The 25,382-nt window shown below is 33.2% G+C and overlaps 1 protein-coding gene across 11 annotated transcripts in view; it reads right to left on the bottom strand.

Annotated features, from left to right (window-relative positions):
* The window catches only part of UBE3A (ubiquitin protein ligase E3A), a 102,250-nt gene that overhangs the window by 15,209 nt on the left and 61,659 nt on the right, over positions 1–25,382 (bottom strand). For all 11 annotated transcript variants that reach the window (XM_072737033.1, XM_072737034.1, XM_072737032.1 and 8 more), the window contains 6 exons: positions 19,688–20,931; positions 10,854–10,998; positions 7,818–8,023; positions 6,951–7,115; positions 5,234–5,389; positions 5,075–5,148 (listed from right to left, as the gene is read on the bottom strand). In XM_072737033.1, coding sequence (XP_072593134.1) covers positions 5,075–5,148; positions 5,234–5,389; positions 6,951–7,115; positions 7,818–8,023; positions 10,854–10,998; positions 19,688–20,931 — 1,990 coding nt within the window. The remainder of the gene's footprint in view (positions 1–5,074; positions 5,149–5,233; positions 5,390–6,950; positions 7,116–7,817; positions 8,024–10,853; positions 10,999–19,687; positions 20,932–25,382) is intronic.

Here is a 25,382-nt window from a genome sequence, read left to right as displayed (position 1 = left end):
CTACAAATAGAACACTTCCCAACTTTTTACGAGGCCAGAATTAATCCTAATGTTTAAACCAGACCAAGACAACATAAAAAAAAGACAAAAACTATAGGCCAGTATATCTCATGAACTCAAGACACAAAAATAATCAACCACCATTACCACATCAAATGTGACAATGAACTAAATGGAAATGACTGAGATATGGAACATTGGTTCAATAATGGAAAATCCATTAATGCAATGTGCTGTATCAAATAGCGAATAAAGAAAACCATGCTTCTAGCAACAGATGTGGAAAAAACATCTGACAAAAAGCCAAAAGCCTGTTCACAGCAAAGCTCAACAAACAAAGTATAGGGGGGCTTCCCTGGGTGGCTCAGTGGTTTAGCGTCTGCCTTCGGCCCAGGGCATAATCCTGGAGTCCTGGGATCGAGTTCCACATTAGGCTCTCTGCATGGAGCCTGCTTCTCCCTCTGCCTATGTCTCTGCCTCGCTCTCTGTGTCTCTCCTAAATAAATAAATGAAATCTTAAGAAACAAAAGACAATAAAACAAAACAAGCAGACAAAAAAAAGAAAAAAAAAAAAACAAACCCACAAGGTACAGAGGTTGGAACCTCTGGAATTTGTAGAGCACCAACTACACTAATATGAAACTTAAGAGATAAAGATAAATGCTTTCTCCTAAATTCAGGAACAATTCAAGGCTTTTGCTTTAACTACTCTTATTTAGCACAGTGCTAAAAGTTTTAGCATAAATAAGGCAGGAAGAAAATAATAAAAGGCATACAAACTTAAAAATAAGCAAAACTATCCCTATTTACAGATGACATGACTGTCTACAAAGAAAACCCCAAGAGGTCTCAAAAAAAAAAAAAAACTAAAAAACCTTCTAAAATAAGTGAAGATCAAAGTCCAAAATAGAAGATCAACATGTAAAAAAAAAATCAATCATATTCCTGTATACTAACAACATGTGGGAACCAAAATTAAAAAATACAATGCCATTTTAATAAAAGGACCTAAATAAATGACGAATTATACTGTATTCATAGGTTGGACAGTGAACTTAGTAAAAATGTCTGTTCTCCCCAATTTGATCTTAATGTAATTCCTATCAAAATTTCATCAAGGTTTTTTTTTTTAAGCATAGTCAAAGTGAATATAAAATTTGTATGTTAAAGCAAAGAGTAGCTAAAATATGGAAAAGACAAGAAATCTTTCATTCGCACTCTTACCTGATGTTAATGTTTACCATTTACCTATAGTAATACAGACAGTGCAGTATTGGCAGAGGGATGGATAGAAACACAGATCAAGGGAATAGCATAGGGAATTGAGAAAAAGATTTATATAAACATTATACACTGATTTTTGACAAAGATGCAAAAACAAATCAGTAAAGGAAGGATAGCCTTTTCAATAAATTATATGGGAACATATGGACATCCATAGGCCAAAAGTGAATCTTGACTTAAATCTCAAATGTTATATAAAAATTAACTCAAAATGGACACACTTCAATATAAAATGTAAAACTGTAAAAAATTTTAGGAAAAAAAAATCTTTAGGACCTAAGGCTGGCCAAGAATCTTAGATTTGACTTTACCAAAAACATGATCCATAAAAGAAAAATCAAGGTTAATCAAAATGAAAACCTTCTGCTATGCAAAGATTCTGTTAAGATGAAAAGATTAGCTACAGGAGTAGGAGAATGTACTTGCAAGGCACATACCTCAAAAAGGACTAAAAATTATGAAGAACTCAAAATTCAACAATAAAAAACCCCAGACATTTCACCAAAAATAATATATAGATGGCAAATAAGTACATGAAAAAATATTCCACATTATAGCCATCAAGGGTAGTTCAAATTATAGCACAATGAGGTACATCACAACCTATCTAGGAGAAAGGATAAAGTTAACAATTTTGACACCAACAAATGCTAGCAATAATATGGAGAAACTGGATCATTCATATACCCCAGGGAAATGAAAAATGGTACAGGGACTCTGGAAAATAATTTAGCAGTTTCTTAGAAATCTAAACATGTACTTATCATATGACCCAGGATTGCACTCCTGGGCATTTATACCAGAGAAATGAAAACTTATGTTCACACAAAAATCTGTGCTTAAATGTTTAGTAGCTTTATTCCTAATAGCCAAATCTGACAATAACCCGTGTCCTTTAGCAGTTGAATGGTTAAACCAAATCTGGTACATGTATGCCATGCAATACTACACACAGCAATAAAAGGGAATGACTAGCTGATTCATGTGACAATTTTGATGGATCTCAAGGTAATCATGCTGGGGTGCAAAGTATGCCTAGAAAGGGAGAGCAGCACAGACCCTTCTGGTGATGAAAAAGTTGTACACTAAGATGAGGACAGTGGTTATCTGAATCTATACAATGTGATCCAAGTACACGAACTGAACGTACATAGAAATAAGGGCCTAACCACTGATGAAATCTGAATATGATCTACAGGATGAACCAATATCAACTTCCTGAATTTGAAACTGCGCTATAGTTATGCAAAATGTTACCACTGTGGGAAAGTAGAAAGGCTATTACAGGACCAACCTATACTTTAAAAGAAAATTCCAATAATCTACAGTTATTTCCAAATAAAATTTTTAAAAACTCCAAAGAACAAAACTTTCAACAAAGAAATGTCCAGGGCCCAGATAGTCTCCTCTGGTAAATTTGAACAAATATTTAAGAGGAAAAAAATACCAATCTTACGCAAGTATTTCTGAAAATAAGGAACAGTTTTCTTTTACAACTCACTACAAGGGTAGCAAAAGCCTGATGTGTATAAAAAAGGTAATTATAGGTCAATATTCCTCATGAATACAGACCTTAAAATGTTAGTAAAATAAAAGAGCAACACATTTATAAACTAATAGACCACACGGCTAAGTAAGGTTTATCTAGAAATAAAAGGCTGATATAATATGGAAAAATTCAATGAAATGAATCACATTAACTGTGGGGAGAAGATAATTAAATCTGAATTTGATAAAGTCTTAATTTTTTTTTTAATTTTTAAATAAGATTTTATTTATTTGACACAGAGAGAGAGAGAGAGAGAGAGAGAGAGAGCACAAGCAGGTGGAGCAGCAGGCAAGAGTGAGAGAGAGGAGGAGGCTCGGAGCCCGATGTGAGGGTTGATCCAGGACTCTGGGACATGACCTGAGCTGAAGGCAGATGCATAACTGACTGAGCCACCCAGGTGTTGCTTGATCAAGCCTTTTAAATAGAAAGTCAGTATCAACTACAAAGAAACTGCAGTAGTCCTTGACTCTCACCCCAAAACACTAAGGAGGGCCATTTAAAAAGATACCTCTAAGTCTCTTAGTAAATGAAATCAGGGAGAGCTTTATCAGCAACTAGAAAACATATACACAAAAACTTCCTTGAGAGTCAACATTTAACGCTTTATTTTTATTAATGCTAGACTCTTAAATGTTCATGTTTTACATTTAGTTGTTTTTGAAAAATTTATTTTCATTAACTTTATCAGTGGTAACAATTGTAATAGAATTATATTTTTAACAATAAAAACTAAAATACCTTTATTGGTTTTTTTCTATTACATCAAGTGTTAAGCTACTAATTTTTAGCTTAAATGTATTAAACAGTTTCAAAATGTTTTATTCATTTCAATTCAATAACGTCTGAACACTTAAAATGAAATAAATATCAACCAAGATAACAATATCGCCAATTTTTTCCTGGTATTATAATAACTATTCTAAGTCTTCAACTTTCTAGTAGTTGTAGATTCTATTTAATCAATGAATATTTTCTTATATATGTTGACAAAATAAGAAGTTTGAATTTTGTTTAAAAAGGTTTTAAGAATACCGTTAATGGTGAGAATGATTTGGAAGCTACTACACCCATCTTTTCATTTGCCTTTCAAATCACACATTAACATATGATCTTAAGTATCAAGTAGGAATTATGTTATAAGCTAGAAATAAAAACTTTAAAAAATAATTTCTCTATAAAGAACACACAAAATATTTCCAACTATTCTCAAAGAAAAACTAAGAGGCTACAAACCTATCTGTGATTAACATCACTAACATATACTACTGTGAAGTCCTTGGGACTCACAGTGAGGTTTTATCTTGTCCTCAACCTTTTCATGTGTCAATCTGAAACTTCAGGTAAGTAGCTATTAGCAGTTGCTTAGTTATATAATTGCTACTAGAAATGACTTCAGGTGTACTAAAAAAGAAGAAATACAAGTATCCTCCTACATAGCAGGAAGAATAAAATAACAGAAAAATAATGTAATATAAAATGTTATTCATCTCTAGATACAGCTGATACTCAATTCTGGTGTTCACATATTGTAATCTTAGAGCAATTACCTTCAGAAACAACCTCCAGAAGTCATGTTTGCATTCCTCAACTTATCCCACTAGTAGGCAACAAAAAAGCACCTTTGTCCCCGTTTACCAATCTCCACAAGGGAGGAAGAAGTCTGTCTTTTAAGATTGAATAGTATAGTACAGAAAAGGAGATAGTATGGTATTGAACAGCATCTGTTTGGAAGCACTTAAGATTGGGAATCTCTACATTTTTCTGTGAAAATCTGGGGCTCAGTTTCTTCAGGTGTAAAACAAATGCTAATATGTACCTTGGCATCTGATTATAAAGATTAAATAAAAGAATGTAAATTTCACACAAAGGGTACTTCAAATAGGGTCAAGAATAACAGCTCACTAACACAGGGTTCAAAAGAAAAGAGAAACTTTCAGAGATGATTTTCATCATTTTCGAACCAGCAGTAAGCGTAAGCACATGCTAATCAGAATCACTAGGAATGTTAGGTCATTTATACCCCAAATGCAGAATAAAACATGTGACTTACATAAAACACTTCATTCAAGAAATGAATCATAATAATAAAAATTGGTGATATTATAAATACACTTCTAATATAGATTAAGAATTTGTGAGTTTGCTTATGTGCTAAGTAATACCTAGAGATGAAGGTCTAAAGCATGAAGTACACACCCCTTTGATGAATTTCATCTTCCTTTTAAGAATTAAGTACCTCACCTAATCAGAACAGAGTCCCTGGTATAGCCACCGTCATATTCTGTAGTTTCTTCTAGTGCTTGGAAATCTAGATTCTGCAAATTCAAGAAAATATGTCTTAACATATATATCACACCATTACAAACAATAGGGTGTTTTTCAGACACTTTGTTTTCTTACCCGGCTTCCACATATAAGCAATTCAATTTCCTCTGGTCTGAATAAATACTTTAAAGGAGATTCGTTGGTCACCATATGAAAACCTCTCCGAAAAGCTTTGAACTGTTTTTCTACTGATTTATTGAGAATGTAGTCAGAATAGAGATTGACAAATTCCTGCAGAAAACATTAACCACAAGAACTTCTTATAACATACTATACAAGTAAAACACAACAAGATACTGGGCTGCATAGCTTGTTTTTATTTTCCCAGAGAAGGAATAAACATTCATGAATATTTTTAAAGATTCATATTTTACACATAGAAAAGAAAATACAGGCATACCTCAGAGATACTGTGAGGCTGGTTTCAGTTCATTACAATAAAGTGAATACTGCAATAAAGCGAGTCAAATGAAGTTTTTGGTTTCTCAGTGCATAGAAAAGTTATGTTTACACTACACTGTAACTGATGTTTGTAATAATAGTATGTCTCAAAAAATGTATGTACCTTAATTTTTAAAATATTGCTAAAAATTGCTAACCATCATTTTGAGTTTTCAATGAGTCAGAGTCATTGAGCATAGATCATAATAAATACAATAATGATGAAAAAGTTTGAAAAATGTGAATTAAACAAGTGTGACAAAGAGACACAGAGTGAGCAAATGCTGTTAGAAAATGGTGCTGACAGATTTGCTCAATACAGGGTTGCCATAAAACTTTAATGTATAAAAAAATGCAACATCTGCAAAGTGCAGTAAAGTACAATAAAACAAGGTATGTCTGTACCTTTAACAATTTCACAGCTCTCTGCAATAGCAAATATCGAACTCTAAAAGGCCATGTACATAAACTAATTATATGTGTTTCAATTTTGATTTTATATTTAGTAAGACTGAATACAAAAGCAGGCATCAATACAATTTTGAGTCCGTCAACCAGGTGTGTGAACACAGAGCCATTTAAATCATGTATATATCTATTTGCAAAACGAACAACTGCAATGTACTAGATCGGAGCAAACCAGGACGCCTCATATTGTTTATGCTAGAATATTTGGGAAGTTGCCTACTGTTAATCAGTTCAGCCAAAATGTTGGTGTTTTACTTGATAAAGATGTTGGTACTAAATCATAAACGCTAAATGCATTTTGTATCCTAACTTAGAGATTATAATATTTTATCAAAAATTATATTATAAAACTATGTTTTTTAAAGGTTTACTATATAGTTTATCTTAAGTTTCCTGTCACGTTCTGGGTTATTCCCCTCTGTTTCCAGATGCTTACAGAAAACATGTATCTAACTTAAAAAACACTTTTCACTAGTATTTTTAAGTCATATATATATATATATATATATATACACACACACATTAAAGGCAATGATAATTTGTTGGGTGATAAGGATCCTAATCATGAGGTCCTTGTTTCTCTCCCCTGTACAGTTCAGTATCATAAATACTTTGTTTCTGCTTTTTATTACAGCCACATTGTGTCACTATCTCCTACTCCTGTCCTTTTTCTTAAAAATAAAAAGGGCAAGTTTAAGCCCAACTACAGACTCATACCAGCTTACACCAAAGATTTAGAAAACTGTGGCTTTCACTTATAAGAATTTGATTACCTAATTTCTTGATTTTCTGTATGAACTAGTTTAGATACTCCTTTAAAAATTACAAGCATATATGCTTTAAAACTGTTAATAAAGAAACGATGATATTAAACACTTATTACCTTCCTATTTTCATTTGTAATTGGAATTTTATCACCATTTTCCTTTAAATCATACATCATGGGATTACCAAAGAGGTCTGTCTGAGATATCTGGAAAGTGATCATCATGTCATCTTCCACATTCCCTTCATATTCCAATAAATCTTTTAAACTCTGATAGAGGACCTAACAACCAGAAATGAAAAATTAGGCTACCACAAAACTATAAAATACAAGTTTCCCTCTTCTTAGGAAGAAAAAAAAAGACAATAAGAACTAAAGCACAGACAACAAACAACAACAAAAAAGAAAAAACAAAAACCCTGAAGCATAGAAAGTATCTCTTCTGTCCCTCAAATAGTTTACAATACAGAAAGATTGACATTGACAGTCACTGATCTGTCCAATTCTCTGCTAAGAAAACCACAGCATTGATTTAGCAATGGATTTTACACTGTGCTCCTATGAGAGAACCTCAGAGGTGTCTAACAGTAATGGAGGGGTTGGAGACAGAAACAGACATACTAACTGTAGCCACCAAGCCCCTTATCCAGAGTAGCTCTGATTTCACCTGGCGATCTCATGTGGTTTCATTTATAAAAGAAAAAAAAAAAAAATCCCACACCGAAAACCAAAAAACCAAAACAACATGTTTAAAAGCCCTTTTCTACAGTATCAATACTACAAAATCTGCTTGCTGATAGTTACAATAAATTTCTCCTTTGAGTTTTTAGTGTCCATGGTACTTCAACAAATTAAAACAACTGTATCTTACTAGGTATAATATTAACAAATGAAAATAATTCCAAATGAAAACTTTTTTACATAAACCATAGTTTTACGTTTAAATAAAATCTACAACATCAAATAAAAAAATAGCAGACTTACAGGGTGAGAGTCTCCTAGGTCACGAAAAGTTCCTTTTTTCCCCATTAGCTTCCTGTAGACAACCATGGGAAAATGTACATCCAGTATACAGTTATTGTAAATAGCCAGACCCAGCACTATGCCAATCAGAGTGAACTGACCCTCAGTTTCAAAAGAGGATGGATTAAACCAAAATAATTTTGTAGATTCATCATATGTGAACATACCTATAAAAAATGATTTAAAAAATACAGTAATATTAAAGACTGATAAACGATACAAATATAAATATAAAATAATTACACAAACTTGTATGTAGTGGCAATAAAGCAATTTCGGTTGCATTTTCCAAGAAGTTAGGGAAAATGTTCACTAAATTCAAGTTCTCTTATCTCCTACTAATACAAATGATAAATTAATTTGTATTCATACAAATGATATGATAGAAAAATAAATGTAAAATTGAAGGGAAAAAAGCTTTATAAAAACTTATTAACACAGATTTAATCTATATGTGCTGTTTTCAAAAAACAATTTTTAATTTCAAGGAAGTTTTTGTTTTTTCAAAACTGTACAATGATCCCATGAAGTTTTTCTAGCACCTTTCTGACAAAGTCAGATAAAGCCAAGCATGTAAGCCTATGTAAATTTGGTCAAGTCAGATTATATCTAAAACACAAAACTATTTAATACACACATTAATTATGAGCCCGTATGTAAAACAAAAGTAGTCTGTATCTGTAGTCTTCTTTCAATTTCACATGGCCTTCGCTATTTAAAACCTGAGCTTGGAGATCTTTTTTGTATCATTCATTTTAAAAAGTAGGAATGTTTGGTTTTACCTATCTGAATACCATTACTAAGGCAGAATTACCTTCTTCCCTTTAGGTGAACAGAATATCTAAGGAAAAGGTTATATGTTATTTTATGAATTTCTGACTTTTCTCAATTTACTAAAATGTTTTTCAGTTGCTACTGGGTAACTGAATGAAAATATTTTAAAAATTAGGTCTGGGAAGCCTGGGTGGCTCAGTGGTTGAGCATCTGCTGATGCTCTGATCTTGGCTCAGTGGTTGAGCATCTGCTGATGCCCTGATCTTGGGAGTCCTGGGATTGAGTCCCACATGGGGGTTGCCACAGGGAGCCTCTTTCTCCCTCTGCCTATGTCTCTGCCTCACCACATCTCATGAATAAATAAATAATCTTAAAAAATTTTTTTAAAAATTAGGTCTGAAAAAACGGGCAGTTTCCAATAGAACTTTAGAAATCAATAGGACACATAAGTACATCAATTTATATGATTTTTGAAAGCTTTAAAAATGTTTATTTTCACATTTAGATTAAGTTAAATACAAAAGGAAGTGTAAAATATCCCCTGGATCATAACAGTATAAAGTAAACTAGAATTTTCTCGTGAAAGTTAATGTTCATGAAATGAAGTTTGAAAATTATACAATTGTTCCCTGAATTTCACAGTTAAGAGCTAAACTTTTTTTATAGGCCCAAGTTACAAGATTCACTGAAGTGCTAAAAAATTCACTTAGTTATAAAGTTGTTATTAACAGAGTTAAGAACAGTCAAAAATAATTACAATTAATTAATACATTTGATGAAATCACACAGATGTCTTTGGTCTCAAGAGCAATACACTACAAATTAATCAGAATATAAATTACACAGGTCATTACCCTCATCTCTGTATATCAAAGATAGTAACTTTAAGGTTCAAAGTGATTCCATCTTGGGCATATTTTTGCCAGTCCCTGGAAGAAATGCACTGTAAAGGATGACTCTTCTAAGATATTCCTTTTGATAGTTTTAACTGCTATCATTTCAATTACCTTACTATCAAGTGGAACTGTTTAATGAATGTTTTTCTCTTGTAAGTATTTCTGCATATAACGTAAGCATGCTTTACAGCTAATGTTTAATGTGTCGAGATACAAAAGAACCTAGATCTAAGGTCTACCAAAACTATGAAGCTCACAAATTAATTTTCTCAAAAAAGGCATGATTTTAGATGTCTGTAGGTTTACTCTGAACAAATTTCATAGCCTTCTGATTAATAAATGCTAGCTAAAATATATAGCCTTAACTATATTTATATTATGAACTCAACATGTCTACTTCTGTTTACATATATGCATATATATGACCACCTAATAACAGAAAAGTCAATCCAATGTACACACTGAGAATCCACAGGTTAATGGAAATGACATATGCATTATTCTACGTGCCATTCTTCACAATTCTGACGGTACCTTTCATGGAATCCTTTTCCTATTAATTGCCATACATTCAGTTTTAAAAATCAGCAAACCTAGTAACCAAGTTAGTGGTTATATTTTAGGAACCCAATCAATCAGTTCAGATTGACCCAGTTAAGAACACTATCCAAGAAGTTGCAGTCTTATACCCATTCTACTTTGTCCATCGATAAAACTCAAATCCATCACTTTCAGACTGGTATATGTACATTAGTGTTTTCCAGAACTGTTCATCAAAAACATTTCTGGGAGCAAATGTTATTAGACGTGGGGTGGAAAAAGGGTTCTGGAGTTCAAAAAGTTTGTAAAAATGTTATAATATTAAGATCCAAGAAATCCTGCAGCAAATAAAAACTTAATTTGATACCAGGCAAGATTTCCAAACTTTGAGCATGATACACTTGTGAGACATTGAACATTCTTAAGACCACTATTGTATGAAACTCGTTTCAGAAATGGTAGGAGTGTGACGAAATGTTTTAGAGTAAAAAGAGCAAAGAAATCTTTCAATTGTTCTAATATACCATTTTAAAGTGTTTTCAGTTTCATTTACCTAAGAGATAGTTTCCTGTAGTAAAATATTTGACTAAGTAATCTAAATGAGAACTTGAATAAACGAGTAATGCAAATCAGTCCCCCAAACCCACACATTCAGTCATTATCTGTGACTCCAAGAAATACATACCAAAACCTATTATTGCTCTTTGTAACTGAGAATACCTATAAACCCTGGTAAATCTTAATTTGAAAAGATATGACATCATGATCATATCACTAAAATATTTACCAATATCTGGATTGAAGATTTCCTCCACAACCAGCTGAAAAAATTCTTTGGAAACACCTCCCTCATCAACTCCTTGTTCTCCTTCAAATTCCACATACAACTGTTTCTTCAAGTCTGCAGGATTTTCCATAGCGATCATCTCTAGCTAGTGGTGAAAAGATAAAGTGAAAAGAAGATGACTGCCAGTTTAAAGATGAAAGCAAAATAAAACTAAGGAGAAGCAAAAAATAAAAATAAGGAGTAGGGCTATGGAGCAAATAAAAGATACTGACTTGATTTGTTTTAAATGGAAACAGGAAGCAAACTGGTAAAAAGCCAGTAAAGGCAAAGATTCAGTCTCACAGATAATGGAAAAATAAGACAGAAAATAAGCCAGCATAGAATTATTAAAAGGTTACTTTCTAACTACTGATTTGTCATGAAGTTAACATACAGTAGAAAATTAAAATTAGATATTTTGTTACTTCTTTATAACAAACCTGGGCTGTAAGTTTAGGACAGGGAAAGAAGTCATGACAGCCAAACACATAAGTGACTACTCAATCTAAATCACTTCAACAAAAAATAATGGAGTATAGAAGTATAACTTCTAATTTGTTCACTAGTAATTCTTTATGTTTAATAGAACAGAAACTAAGGAATTAAGTCCTATTATCCAATCAGCCATAAATAAAATAACCTCAATTAAGAGAAAAAACCACAATAAATAGGGAAACAATTTGTGGTCTCTTACAAGTGCTTAGTATAAATTGCCACTTAATGGATCACACAACACATCTCATATACACTTTTTTTTGAAAGCAGATGAGACATACGCTTGCTCATATCCTTACTTTTAATTTCTTACTAACAGTTATCAAAAACCCTAGTATTGAGCATTTTTCAACTACAAATCTCTACCAAATATTTGTGTCTACAGAAATAATAAGATACATAATAACTGATCTCAGTCACTAAGAGATCAGAAAAATCCACACTAAATTCTAATGTGAAATATTTATACTGCCCCCCCCCTTTTTTAATGTATCTGAAATTTACTAACAGCATTCCCTCACTATCACCCGCGTTATTTCCTACATACATTGACTTTAAATGCCATTTGGCTGTTAAAAAACTTTAACTTTGAAGGAACAGAATATTTAAGGGTGTTCAATTACTGCAACAACTAGTTGTTCATGCCTAATGATTACAACTAGGATTTTAAAAATGGATTTGAGCAATGCAAACATCATTGAAATAACTATACTACAGTCCTAAAGTAGTGACTTTAGGTAAAGTTTGGATATTCTTGGAGGTCTATAAAAACTAAAATAAAAATCTCATGAATTCATGAATCAAGTCAGTTGTCCTAGATCAATGTTTTTCAAACTGCCATCTGCAACTTGTTAGGGGGTAGCCCAATTCATTTAGTGGTTTCAAACCAACTATCAGGGGAGAAAGTCAGAAAGTATTCCACATAGTAATGGCACCTAATTATATGTACTGACAGATACGCATATATGTATCTATGCTATGCAAAATACCTTACTTGGTACTGCAGTCAAAAAGGTTTTAAGAACAAAGGCTGAAATGATCTTAGGTATCTTCAACTTCTGGGTTCTATAATACTGTGAATTTAAAATCTTTAGCTTTAAAAAATATCCCGTACAACAGTGGTCTCTGATGTTTACAAAATCCTTTTTATGCCAAGTTGTATTAGGATAACTTATTTTTGTGACAGACTGTTGTGAAGACTGAGACAGAACATTCTGCTAGTTCCAACTATCACTTAACTTTTAAACTTAAAATTTTAGCAAGCAACTCTAGTAAGCCTGTTTCCTCATCTGCAAAGAAAAAAAAGGGATAGTATTCTTCATACTAAAAAGATGTGAAGGCTTAATAAAAATATGTAACAGTTCTAGAGTGGGCAATATTATTAAGATAACACATTATGTTGCAACCTTTTAAAACAACTTTGATCTCTGAACAAAAGATTCACTATCTGGTTTTACAGCCTGTCCCAAGTTTTGAAAATAAACTTGGGGAAAAATAGTTCCAGTTGGAAACCTGTTTCAAGCCACAGAAAATAAAGAATGCTGAGAACTAAAATAGAATTGTCAGCTCCAATGTGGTTTACCCATCACGCCAACATCCCATATTGCCATGGAACGCATTCCTAGTTTCCTTCGTCCAGTTCCCACCTGCCTAGGTGTTAAAGGAATATAAGTCAATATTTATGTATGCCCTTATAATACAAAGACAAACCTGCTTATATCAAAAGTATAATGCATTCCAAGGTGAAAAAAAATTAACTGGTATTTAATTATGCATCCTATAGTTCTTCCTCATTCATATTCACAAATGAGAGCAGACTCCATTATCAATGTGATTATATCTTTTAAAGGATTTGGCGTCATTTCTACAGGATTCAGAGACCATGTGTTATAGTCTTAGCTACACCTAAGACACTTTGTATGATACTGAAACAATTTTATCTTCATTATTAATAAAATATTACGTCTATCCATCTCCACCAATCTCCAATCTGCTCCCCACCCAAGTGCCAAAATAATTTACTGCAATGTTCTATAATTAATCATAATCATGTAGCTTTATCTTTCTGCTAATTTCATCTATAAAATGAGAATGATATATTAAGCAAAAATTAACACATGCGAAGCACTTAGATGAATTCCCTGTACAATAACACCATATACCTACTAGCTTTTGTTGTTATTGTTACTTTTATTTGTACTAAAATTTTTTTCAAGCTTGCCTGAAAACCAAACAACCCAGGCAGTATAGAACAAAAATATTTCAATAACAACAACACAAAAATAATATATAGCACTTATGTGCCAGGGCACTCTTCTAAGCACTTTACATTTACCAATTCACTTCATTTGCACAACAGTCTTATATGGCCAGTAATATTATCACTCCCATTTTACAGATGAAGATCCCAAAATAATGAGAGATTCAATACTTGTTTTCAATATGAGTAAATAGTAGACAGAGATTCTAATCCAGGCAACAAGCTCTTAACTACTATACTAGGCCTTCCTGCTCTCAACAATTAGCAAAAATCTTTTTTGAGATTACAAGTGACTTATTTTCTTCTTTACGCTTTTCTACATATTATTTTTTACAATAAATGTAATTTAGAATCAGGATGTCAAATGCAAACATGAAAAAGAATGATTTGAAAAATAGGTATTTGAAGCAAATGAACTCTACAATTAAAAATGTCCCGTTATTATCTGTTAGATTATTATTCTCGAGTATCTATTAAGTGGTTCTATAATATTTTATCATTTACATATAATATACAAGGGTAGCCTACCTTTAAAAAACAACTTTTACTTTTAATTTTAACATTAAAATTTACCAGTTATCATTTTGACAAAGGCTATTGATATTAAGGAACTGCACTAATTTTTATTTTTCTTAAAACAACCACTTCTGGCTCAATGTTCAACTGGAGAATGATTTAAGAACAGTAAAGGTGTATAACTCTCTGTAATACATATATACCTTTAAAACAGAATTTTGAAAATCAAAAGCTGCCTTGAATGCAGAATATTTGGAAACTTAAAGACTATGTTAGTGAACATTGTGAAAATGAGAATCTGTATGCATCCTTGAATTGAAATCATTTATAGTACATAGAGCTGTATTTTTATATACAGATTTTCTTACAGTAGAATATATTTTATATTAATTTAATAAGGAGACTGGAAAAAGACAGATTGCTGGGGGAAAATAAACAAAAGTAGACTGGATGTAATGAAATCTACCTCTTCCTTATATGACTTCCTCTTCTTACTAAGACTCTTGATTTCATCAATTGTTGGACAAAACGATTTTCAATTTCTGAACTTTTAATTGGCCATGATGATGAAATCCTAGAGAGATCATTTTTTAAAAAATTGATCTGGTATCAAAGCATTCCCAGAATACCTAGGTAGGATGACATCTTATTATAAAAATATCATACTTGCCAGATTTACAAGAGTCAAAAGAAAAACCCCATCCTTTAAAATCTTATAGTATTCTGGGCTACTATTACTTATGATAAAGTCATCTTTATCCATAACTGAAAAAAATTCCTTAATAGTACAGATATTTAAGTAGAAGTAGTAGTCACATAAAATAGACCTCTCTAATACTTAAGAATACCTAAGATCTCGAAGAATGTTTGGCTTAAGCAACTTCAACTTATTAGACTCTAGGGTTAAACACTTAGTTTACACTTTCAAGCTACTGACTAGAACAAGATCTTTAGATTATCCAGATACATTTGTTCATTTTCATTTCTCTATAAACAGTTGAAGTTTTTTATATCTTACATATAAAATTTAGATGTTTGAGTAACAGCCATATCATATAATCACATCTGCTTGTGAGACCAGGAACGCAGAGTTCTATTTCCAATTCTGCCATTAATTTCTATAGGCCAGAATCTGAGTTTTATTCGTCTCACACATAAAACTAATAAGTTTGACAAGTTTCATTTTCTTAGATTATTCTATGATGCTGAGAATCTATGCAGATCTACTTCATTCTTTTTATTTCTTTTGAGGACATAAATCAGGTATGAAGTTCTTCATTTCATTTAGAATAAATCATAAAAAACAATAATGGTCATTGCATTAAGCACAATATACTGAATGTACAAGATAAAATCAATCATACTCAGAGCAGCACAGGATATTATTCTTAAAGTAATCAATTGTGAAGAAGAAAAGAATCAAGTTTTATTTAAATTATAACTAAGGGTGTTTGCCAAGGAAAATGCTGGGGCCTCGGTTAGATAGCCCTGTCACAGCTCAGAAAAAAAATGAATGGAACTGAGGGAGCCAGTTGATAGTAGGGTTATTCATTTGTGCCTATCACCTTGATCAGCTCTAGTTCGTATTTTTGGACTTTCCTACTCAGTTTACATTTCAGCCATTCCTTTCAGTCTTTAGATCCCAATCCAGAATTCTAGGACCTGCCTGCCTACTATGAACAAGTCGCATACCATTGTCAATCCTTATTCTAAACCTGCTCTCAAAGATTGCTAGTTTCCTAAATATGTACTTGTATATAGAAGTGGCCTCAACCTGGGTGGCGCAGTGGTTGGGCATCTGCCTTCAGCCCAGGGCATGATCCTGGAGATGCGGGATTGAGTTCCACATTGGATTTCTGGCATGGAGCCTGCTTCTCCCTCTGCCTATGTCTCTGCCTCTCTCTCTTTATTTCTCATGAATAAATAAAATCTTAAAAAAAAAAAAAAGTTAAAAATGGCCTCAATAAATATGTATATATAAACTGTACCAACAGCCATCTTCCCAAATATCGATTTGTAGTCTGCCTTTATCAGAATATCTGGGGGCACTACCAGAAATAGAATTCCTAGGTTCTAATATCAGAGCTCCTAATCTGAATCTCTAGAAGGTAGAAGCTTGGATTTTTTTTTTTTTAAACATGCAGATGTGAAGACAGTTTTAGGGTACATGACAGGTGGTCATACTGTCTTTCACGATATTCATATTCTCCTAACATAATCTCCTAAAATAAAAAGTAAAATAAAATCTCATACCCCTTTCCCCTGGGAATGCTAAGAAAAATGACAAATCATCTACTTTTAAAAGAATACACAAATAGGTAAATGTTATTAGTAAAATATTGTAAAAACCTTATGAGTTTGGATTGTTTTAATTCAAGTGAGCTCATGAGTATCACTGTACGATTTTCTAAGAAACAACAAGAACTAATCAAAGTCACAGGGAGAAATACTCCAGTAACTTAGAGGTGTGGGTAGTTCTTAAATGATTCTGAGATGCCTACTTGTGACCAGACAACTTATATTTTACCATTATTTTATTGGTTCTAAAATTCCTTTTTCACATTTTAACATCTCTGAAATCAGGATATACCATAAAATCGGTGGCATCTCACAACTAATTGGCAGCTTTTATTTTTTTCCTCTTTAGTACTAAGAAAATAATAGTGTGTCCTCCAATCAATAATATCTAAGGTTCAATAAAATACTGTAAACAGTATTCTTTAGCTGCCTTCAGAAACAGCTCCTCTGGAGCGCTTGGGTGGCTCAGTTGGTTAAGGGCCCAACTGTTGGTTTCAGCTCAGGTCCTCATCTCAAGGTTGTGATCTCGAGCCCTGCATCGGGCTCTGTGCTGAGCCTGCTTGAGATTCACTTTCCCACTTCTTCTGCGCCACCCCCCTCTCATGCTCTCTCTCAAATAAATAAATAAATAAATAAATAAATAAATAAATAAATCTTTAAAACAAACAAAACCCAGTTACTCTAAAAACCCTACGTAGGACATAATTTGCTAGTCTTTGAATTACATGGTACACGAAAGTGAAGGAACATATTTTTCTTTAAAAAAAAAAAAAAAGCAAAACTGTAATTATTAACTGAAGGTACTCCTCCACTCCTCCTCTTTTCTACCATGCCAGTCAGCCTTACAATTCATAACTAAAAAATAAGAACTAACACAGAAACATACCCTAGAGTGCCATATATGTAGTCACTATTTTCTGGGCCTCATTTGTAAACTAATGAGTAGATGAACTGCAAGGCTCCTTTTAGCTTTTAAAGTATATGATCCTGGGGCAGCCCTGGTGGCGCAGCGGTTTAGCGCAGCCTGCAGCCAAGGGTGTGATTCAGGAGACCTGGGATGGAGTCCCACATAGGGCTCCCTGCATGGAGCCTACTTCTCCCTCTGCCTGGGTCTCTGCCTCTCTCTCTCTCTCTCTGTGTGTGTCTCTCATGAATAAATAAATAAAATCTTAAAAAAAAAAAGTATATGATCCTATAACCTTAATTACTTATTAACACTGAACTCACCACAATTCTCATTTCTTTTTCTCTTCCCAACCTCTAGTTCCAATTAGCAGGTCATAAGAAAGTGGTCAATAGCTTTATTTTGTCAAACTGATACAGGAGGAAGAATAAGGCTTTAAAAAAAAAAGTAAAGTAGATCCTTGAAGAGTAAGATATTAAAAATCCATCAGTACTTTTCAGAGTTCAGCTAAGAGGACGACCTTAAACTACTTTTTGTTGTGAACGTACTCTTTGTCCTAAAATACTAGGACTTTATCATAACCATACCAGCTATGAATGTTTTTTAAAATAGAATCAATTTGACTGTCTCACAAGGCCTATTTTTGATGTTTTTCTCCTAACCTTTTCTCACTGTCATTAAAAAAAAGAAAAAAGGGAAGAATAAATTTGCTTAACATGAGTATTTTAGTCCCTAAGAAGCGTCTTAGTATCATAATTCATTTTTATATCTCTACTGCTTAGCAAAGTGCCTCATACATAAGATTTCTGAAGTGAACTTTCATGGACTGGTAACAGTTAAGTACATTTATTATTTAGTGAATACTGGTTTAAAATTGGTCAAATATAATATTCTGGCTTGACATAATTAAGCAGAACTCACTAAAAAACCTCACTGTTAGCATAATTAAAAAGTTCAGTTTTACCCGAAAAACCTGCTTTTAAAAAGGCCTTATAAACAAAAATGACTGTTTCCTCAAAATTCTAGATGACAAAATAAGTATACAACAAGTACTTAAACTTTTATTGGTTCTTAGCCTTGCTTTACTAAGAGGAGGTGGTGGTGGGAAACGAGGGGAAGGAAAATAAAGTTGGGTAGATTTCTTAGCTGAAGGCGGATTAGGAAGGTGGACAATTATTATTTTTTTTTTTTTTAAATTTCTAACTCTGGATTGAATCTTATGGAGAATAACTTCACTGCTTTTTAAAGGCTAGGCATAGTTTTTATTGGAGATAGATGAAAGGATCCTAACCCAAGAAGCCAACCATAAAGTGTATAGTCTTAGGATATGCAATTCTACTCTAACAACTGAAATTTACAAGATTTTCAACACATTTTTCACAACACATCACTCATGTCATACAGATACTCTACACCATTCTGCTAAACTATGGAAAATAAGTTGCTGGTATGTGATTGGCAATTGGTTTCTGTCTTCTGGCCAGGCCTCCGTTCTTAAATGGGGGCACTAAAATTTTTAATTTTTGTAGAAGCAAGGAATGAACAAAAGGCAGCAAATCTGGAAAAACAGGAAGTTAGAAGTGGGTACTTGTGTTCCCAATATTCTCCCAGCTCAAGCTCCCTGGACTGGGTTGATGACAAAGCACCATTAATTTAGATTCCTGGAATGGCTGATGTTTTCCCAGTAGTTCCAACCAACTCCAAAATATTTAAGTGGTAAGAAAATACCACAGTCAGGTAGTGCTATACAGGGGCTCCTGTAAATGATCCAGAATGAACAGAACACTTACTAGAGCAGCACACCAAACTGCCCAGATCATTTCAACTTCACACTAACTCTAAATTTTAAGTCACGGAATTTTTTTGGATACTACTTATTACTTTACGGTATGATTTTATTATACCACTTTTCCCAGTTAAGATTTGACATTCATACTTATTGGTATGTCCACATTCCCCCGTGTTCCTGAGCTCAGGTCTTTTTCCAACATCCATTTGTCTTCTGAACAGAGAAGAAACTTTTAGAGTTAGTTGTTGATACTTAGGAAATCTGTTTGTTTGTTTGTTTTTCCCAAAGAGAGAGTGATCATTATTCAAGACAACCAATACTTTGTGGAACACATTTATAAATTTGTACAGGAACAACAAACGTATAATATTTACACTTATAATACAAAATGCCCAAATGTTTCTATACCACGTAATGCCATGTAATTTTTTTAAGCAGTCTACTTATAAAATGAATTCACTGAACTGTATTACAATCTCCCCAGCATTAGGTATTTATTCTAATACTAGTTTTTAAGCATTAGCCCAACTTACCCGGACAAGTGCATCATCTATGATATGGTCACGTCTGACTTTGAGTCTCAAATATGGATTCAACTGCTGTCCTTGAACTAAGCTGTAGAGAACAGTGATTCTTCGTTCACTGTACATGCGAATTCTATTGTCATAATATAATCCCAAATTCTTTGTGACAGCATTCAATATAAAGGGACATGTCATGAAAGAGAATTTGTTCTCTGTTTCTACTTTGAAAAAAGTATAATCTTTATCCATTTCTAGAACATCATTCAGTGGTTCATTAATAAACTCTTCAAAAGGGATAAGTGGTTTTCGACAATCCAGAGTTTTAACACCAAGTTCAGTTTCCAATGGGTCCACTCGAGGACCTTTCTTATTTCTTCTTTCCTCTCCCAAAAGCTCCTGAAGTGTCAATTCACTGGATTCAGGGATGGGCTCTTCATCATCTTCTTCATTGTGATTTGTGTCCACTTCCCCACCCACTACATTTGCATAGTAAACCATTTTCAAGCACTTTGAAGCAGCAACAATAGCATCATCATCATTCACTAGATTCCGACTGTTAAATTCATTGCTTATGACTTTGTAAGTAATAAGTTGCTGAAATGTTTCCATCATTCTACGAATTTGGTCTGCACTGTATTTAGACCACAGTCTAACCAATTTTCCTTGGGCTGCAAGGGGTAGCTTACTCATTGCTTTGCAAAACAATGGCAAAGCCATTTCCAGATATTCAGGACTGTGTAGATTTCTATTCTCCATTACAATAATGAATAAATTCAGATAATTAGGATCTCGAGAGTATACATTGTGATACGTCAAGTCACATTCCACATTAGGTGACAAATACACAAGTGCATTGAGAAAAGCAGTTTCTATTTTTTCATTAGAGAGTAATCTGGTATAGACCCTTCTAATGGCCTCAATATCCACAGACACATCATCAGGGCCTAATTTTTGTAAGTTGTTATCTCCTTGTGAACTATCACTTATCCTTGAAGAAGATGCTTCTGAATCTTCTTCCATAGCAGCAGAACATGCAGCTTTTTCCTTTTCATCTTCATCCTTGTCTTCATCCTTTCCTTGAAGAGATTTCAGTTCTTCCTTGGTGTGTTGTTTGACTTTCCGAAAGCTCTGTACCAATGCCTCAGCACTAGAAAAAACTCTTCCAATAACACGGATTAAAGGGGAATAATCCTCTCTCTCTCTACATAATTCAAGAATTTCATACACCGTCTCTTCTGTTAGGTAAGTCACATCTAGAAAATTAAGAGAAAAAAGGAGAACATTTATTTTTAGAAGTATGTTTATTTTGTCTTAAGTTCTAGTGAAAAGTAAAACAGCCCTTTTGTACTCAATACCAGTTGAATTACAACTCCTTTAAAAACATATCTAATATTTAGATTCAACAAACAAAATATATTTTCCTATTTTTTCAATGAACTACTACTAATAGCAACAATCTCATCTTTTAACAATCTCATCTTTTATATTCCTTCATAATATATAGCGTTTAATGAGCTTGAACTCTTTTCGAAATCACAGTAGAAATTAACATGTAGCTTTAATTTATAAATATGAACCAAGATAACCATGTGCTGATTTAATTCATAACGATACACTTCTTACAACCTCACTTCAGAGCAGAAACTACTGTTCTTCTGAGAGGTTTCTTATCTCACTACTCTTCTCAAAAGACTGAGAAGGCAACAGAGGTTCCTTCAGCATCCTCTTTGGGAAATAGCCCTTGTCTTATTTTTATACATCTTAAAATCCAACTGCTTCCTTTGAATCCTCCTTTTTAGTTTTTTTCCAGGGTAGTCAGATTAGAAGAAACTTTATAGAGTAACAGGATATTGTTACAGAGTAATAAAAAATACAGTGGGGTAAGAACGGATATAAAAGCAGACAAGTAAAACAGATTACTATGTAGTCACCAAAATCTTTTTCCTCTCCTTTCTGGGCAGATTTGGACTCCATCTCCCAGCTTTCCCTGGTTTTTGAGGTTAAGGGCCAAGGCTTTTCCTTCTGGCTAATGGGATGATGCTCCCAGGATGCTCTGGAAGCCATGTGTTGAAGATAACAATGCCACTACAGAAGCATTTCTGAAAGACTATGTGAAGTAGAACTTTGCCAACCTAGAATATGATGGCTGTTAGATAAGCTAGAAATAAATTTCCACTTTGTTTATAAGCTAATGCTCTTTTTGGTATGTACTCAATATTGCAGTTTAGTTGATCCTTGCTAACGTAGAAAGAAGCTTTTCACCTTTCCCTATCTTGCCTTCAAAGCCTTTAGAATGCCAGGAGACTGTTTAATTATGTTTAATCCTTCTTGGTACTTCTCTTGTAATATAAATCTTATAAGTAAGAGTATCTGACTGTTTTTGCAATCTGTATTATTTAAATCCAAGGGAGTTTTATTATGTTTTTCTATCACATCCATTCTCCTCCATAAAGAAATAACTTCATAAGAGGCAAAAATGACAGGAGGCAATGAAAGACCAAATATCAATTTATTATACATTTTCAGAGTTATAGTAATGTTAACAAGTTGAAATTCGAATGAATTCACAGAAGAAACAAAAAAGAAAACATTTCAAGGATTTTTGAGATAAAAATCTCTGGAGTCAGGGACTACTAATGTGGGGGTGAAAGAGTCTGTCGCAGTTTGCTGGCATGCATCTTCCTTTCCTCTCACATCTGTCTAAACAGTAGCTTAGACCTCCATTATCACCTTTTAAAAATTTTCTGTATTTGCTATTATGCTCCTTCAGACAAAAACATACGGCTCTCATTCTCTTCACCAACAAAATTTAAATCTATACATATATCCCCTTGAGAGGAATGAAGAGTAAATTTGGAGGTTATGGAATGCATAAGCATTCCACTCCCAAAATGGAATGCCACTAGATGAAACACATTAGAACAAAGAAAAACTCTGTGTTCTCCTCTTAACAATTTGCTTACTCACCACCTCCAACAGAAAAGAATTTTACATGCTGCTTTCTAAAACTCCAGGTTGTCATCTTCTACTCAAATATTAATTTATTTCATGCAATTTAATCTGACCTTTCATAACATTTGACTTTTTCATTAGAAAGCACGGAGTACAGTGACTGAAAAGGAAAACCCTGTAAAAACATTCCAACCAAGGATCTCCTGGGTGGCTTAGTGGTTGAGCACCTCTGCCTTTGGCTCAGGTTGTGATCCCTGATCCGGGGGTCCTAGGATGGAGTCCTGCATCAGGCTTCCCACAGAGAGCCTGCTTCTCCCTCTGCGTTTGTCTCTGCCTCTCTCTCTCTCATGAATAAATAAATAAGATCTTAAAAAAAAGAAAATTCCAACTCAAAGAGTAGTAAATCTCCATGGCTGGAGACATCACACAATTGACAACTCATAGATTCAACACCTCAAATAATGAACTCCCTGGTACTTAGCATGAATCCAACTTAAAAAAAAAAGGAAAAAAAAACATTTTAAAATTAAAAATAGCTTAGCTCTAATGTACTCACTCTCATGATCTACTCTAAAAGAAAAACAAAAAAACACATCCTTCATTTATAATCTAAGGTAAAAATAATCGCAAAATTTCACCTTACTGAAACTGAGAAACATACCTGAACACTTATTTTTTCTCTTATGACTTGCATGAATATCAGGTAACTGGGGATATAATAAATTGTTTTAACAAGAACATAAATGGCTGTATTTCAAATGAAAACACAGAAATAAAAATATTCCGACTTGACAGCCAAACAACTTCATTAAATAAATGACGTGAAAATATCCTTTAAACATTAGATAATCAACTTTCACTTTACAAACCAACTATATTACCTGTTCTAATAGCTAAGGGAAGAATGAATGATCTGGGGAAAGATAATTTAAAAACCATGAAAGCTCTATATATCTCAACGGATACAAAGATGTCTACATTCACTGCTGGACAGTACCCCAAAGGTTTTGTGTCCTGAATTATACTAGTTTGGTTCATGTGAATACATCAACTTAAATTTTCTACTGAGATTATTTCTAACTCCAAATTAGAATTATCAATCATTCTGTGTCTAAAAGGGGATCTTATGAAAACTCTGGTCTTCCCTCCAACTCTCTACAGCGTCATCTGGATAGACACTGTAGGCTGGCTAACTCCAAATCTATTCATCACTTCTTCTCTGACACGCCATCATAATAGAAACTATAAAAACTAAACACCAGTATTCCAATCCTCATTTATACCTGGGTGATGGCATATAGCACAGGTTGGCCAGTTACCTAAGTAGAAGTCCACTGATGAATTTCTAAGTGTTTATTTTCCTGATAAATAGGGGCAAAATTGATTAACTCATATTGTAGTACAACAAAAGAATCTGCTAATCAGCAGATATGTGAAAAAAGATAGTATCTTCAAATTATCTAAGCAAAAGCATGCATATCTCTAGAAATTACAAAATATTGTCTTTCAAATTAAAAAATATAAAACAGTATTTACTAATATTTCAAAACCATTTTTCCATAAGGTAGTACTATATAGGTCAATAAAAACACTATCAAATTGTGTAAGAAATAAAAGTGGAGCACCCCAAATAGTTTCTAGGTTTTGAATAAACTATTTGGATATGTTACTTTACAGGAAAGAGAACAAATGATATATTTTGTCTATTAATTTTATGGAGATTATATTGGTCAAATATGATATAATACTGACAAAGGTCTTAATCTATCCCTTTAATAAAGGAAGCAGCAGACCGACATGTCAACAAATAAATTAGGCAGAGGATAATTTAGACACATGTAGGTAATTCAATCTTCATTGTGACAAATGGACTCATATACATGTACTGTACAACATATAAAATTTCTTACTACAATTTCTACCTCTTTGTATATTTGTTCCACAGTAAAAGACAGTATTACATTCAAGTGATCATAAAATGAACAGCTGTAAAAGTTCAACCAGAAAAATACCAAATTTTACCACACAATGTGAATCTGATCTTTGGCCCCTACTATCAGACTGTCAATACCTAGTTTCTTTTATGGGTTTTAACTCTTTAATAAAGAGTTAATCTTTTTAGGTTTGTTCTATTAAATATATAGGTATACCTTGCTTTTTGACAGTTCCCATGAGGCTACTTCACTTATACTAAGAAAGTTAAAAAGCAAAAAAACATTTAGTATTTGTTATACAGCAAGCCATTACAGAGGCAGCATATACCCTGAGGAGCAAGAGTGGCATTGCCGAGCTCCTTCCCCAGGAATTACACTCAATATCTCAGCTTTAAGTCACCACAACTTTCAACTATGTAGGCATCTGTGTTTATCTCAATTTTGTACATCCATTAGCAAGATGTGTCCTAAGGTATCAGAACAGCCTGAGAGGATATTTTTTAGATAAGGGAACCTCTAAATTGTTTTCACAGAAATTAATGGTAATTGCTTTTTCACTTTATTTGCCATCCTGGCTCACGAAAGTTTCATTGGAATGCTCTACTTTCAGATAGTGGGGGAAGTCATATAGGCATCTTCTGCTAAACATCAGTAATCTCTTTCTGAAAAGTGTGAAACTGCTAACTGGGAGCTTATTTCCCATTATTTTAATTGGAAAAAATTATAACACCTTCTTACAAAACAACGAAAAACCCCTTGTTCCCTAAAATGTAACCAAAATAGAATATATACCTACTATAAGTAACTAAAGGACATAA

This window comes from Vulpes vulpes, chromosome 14 (assembly GCF_048418805.1).
Source record: "Vulpes vulpes isolate BD-2025 chromosome 14, VulVul3, whole genome shotgun sequence".
Taxonomy (NCBI): Eukaryota; Metazoa; Chordata; class Mammalia; order Carnivora; family Canidae; genus Vulpes; species Vulpes vulpes.
The sequence above is the reverse complement of the archived record's forward strand: the minus strand, read 5'-3'. Positions and strand labels throughout refer to the sequence as shown.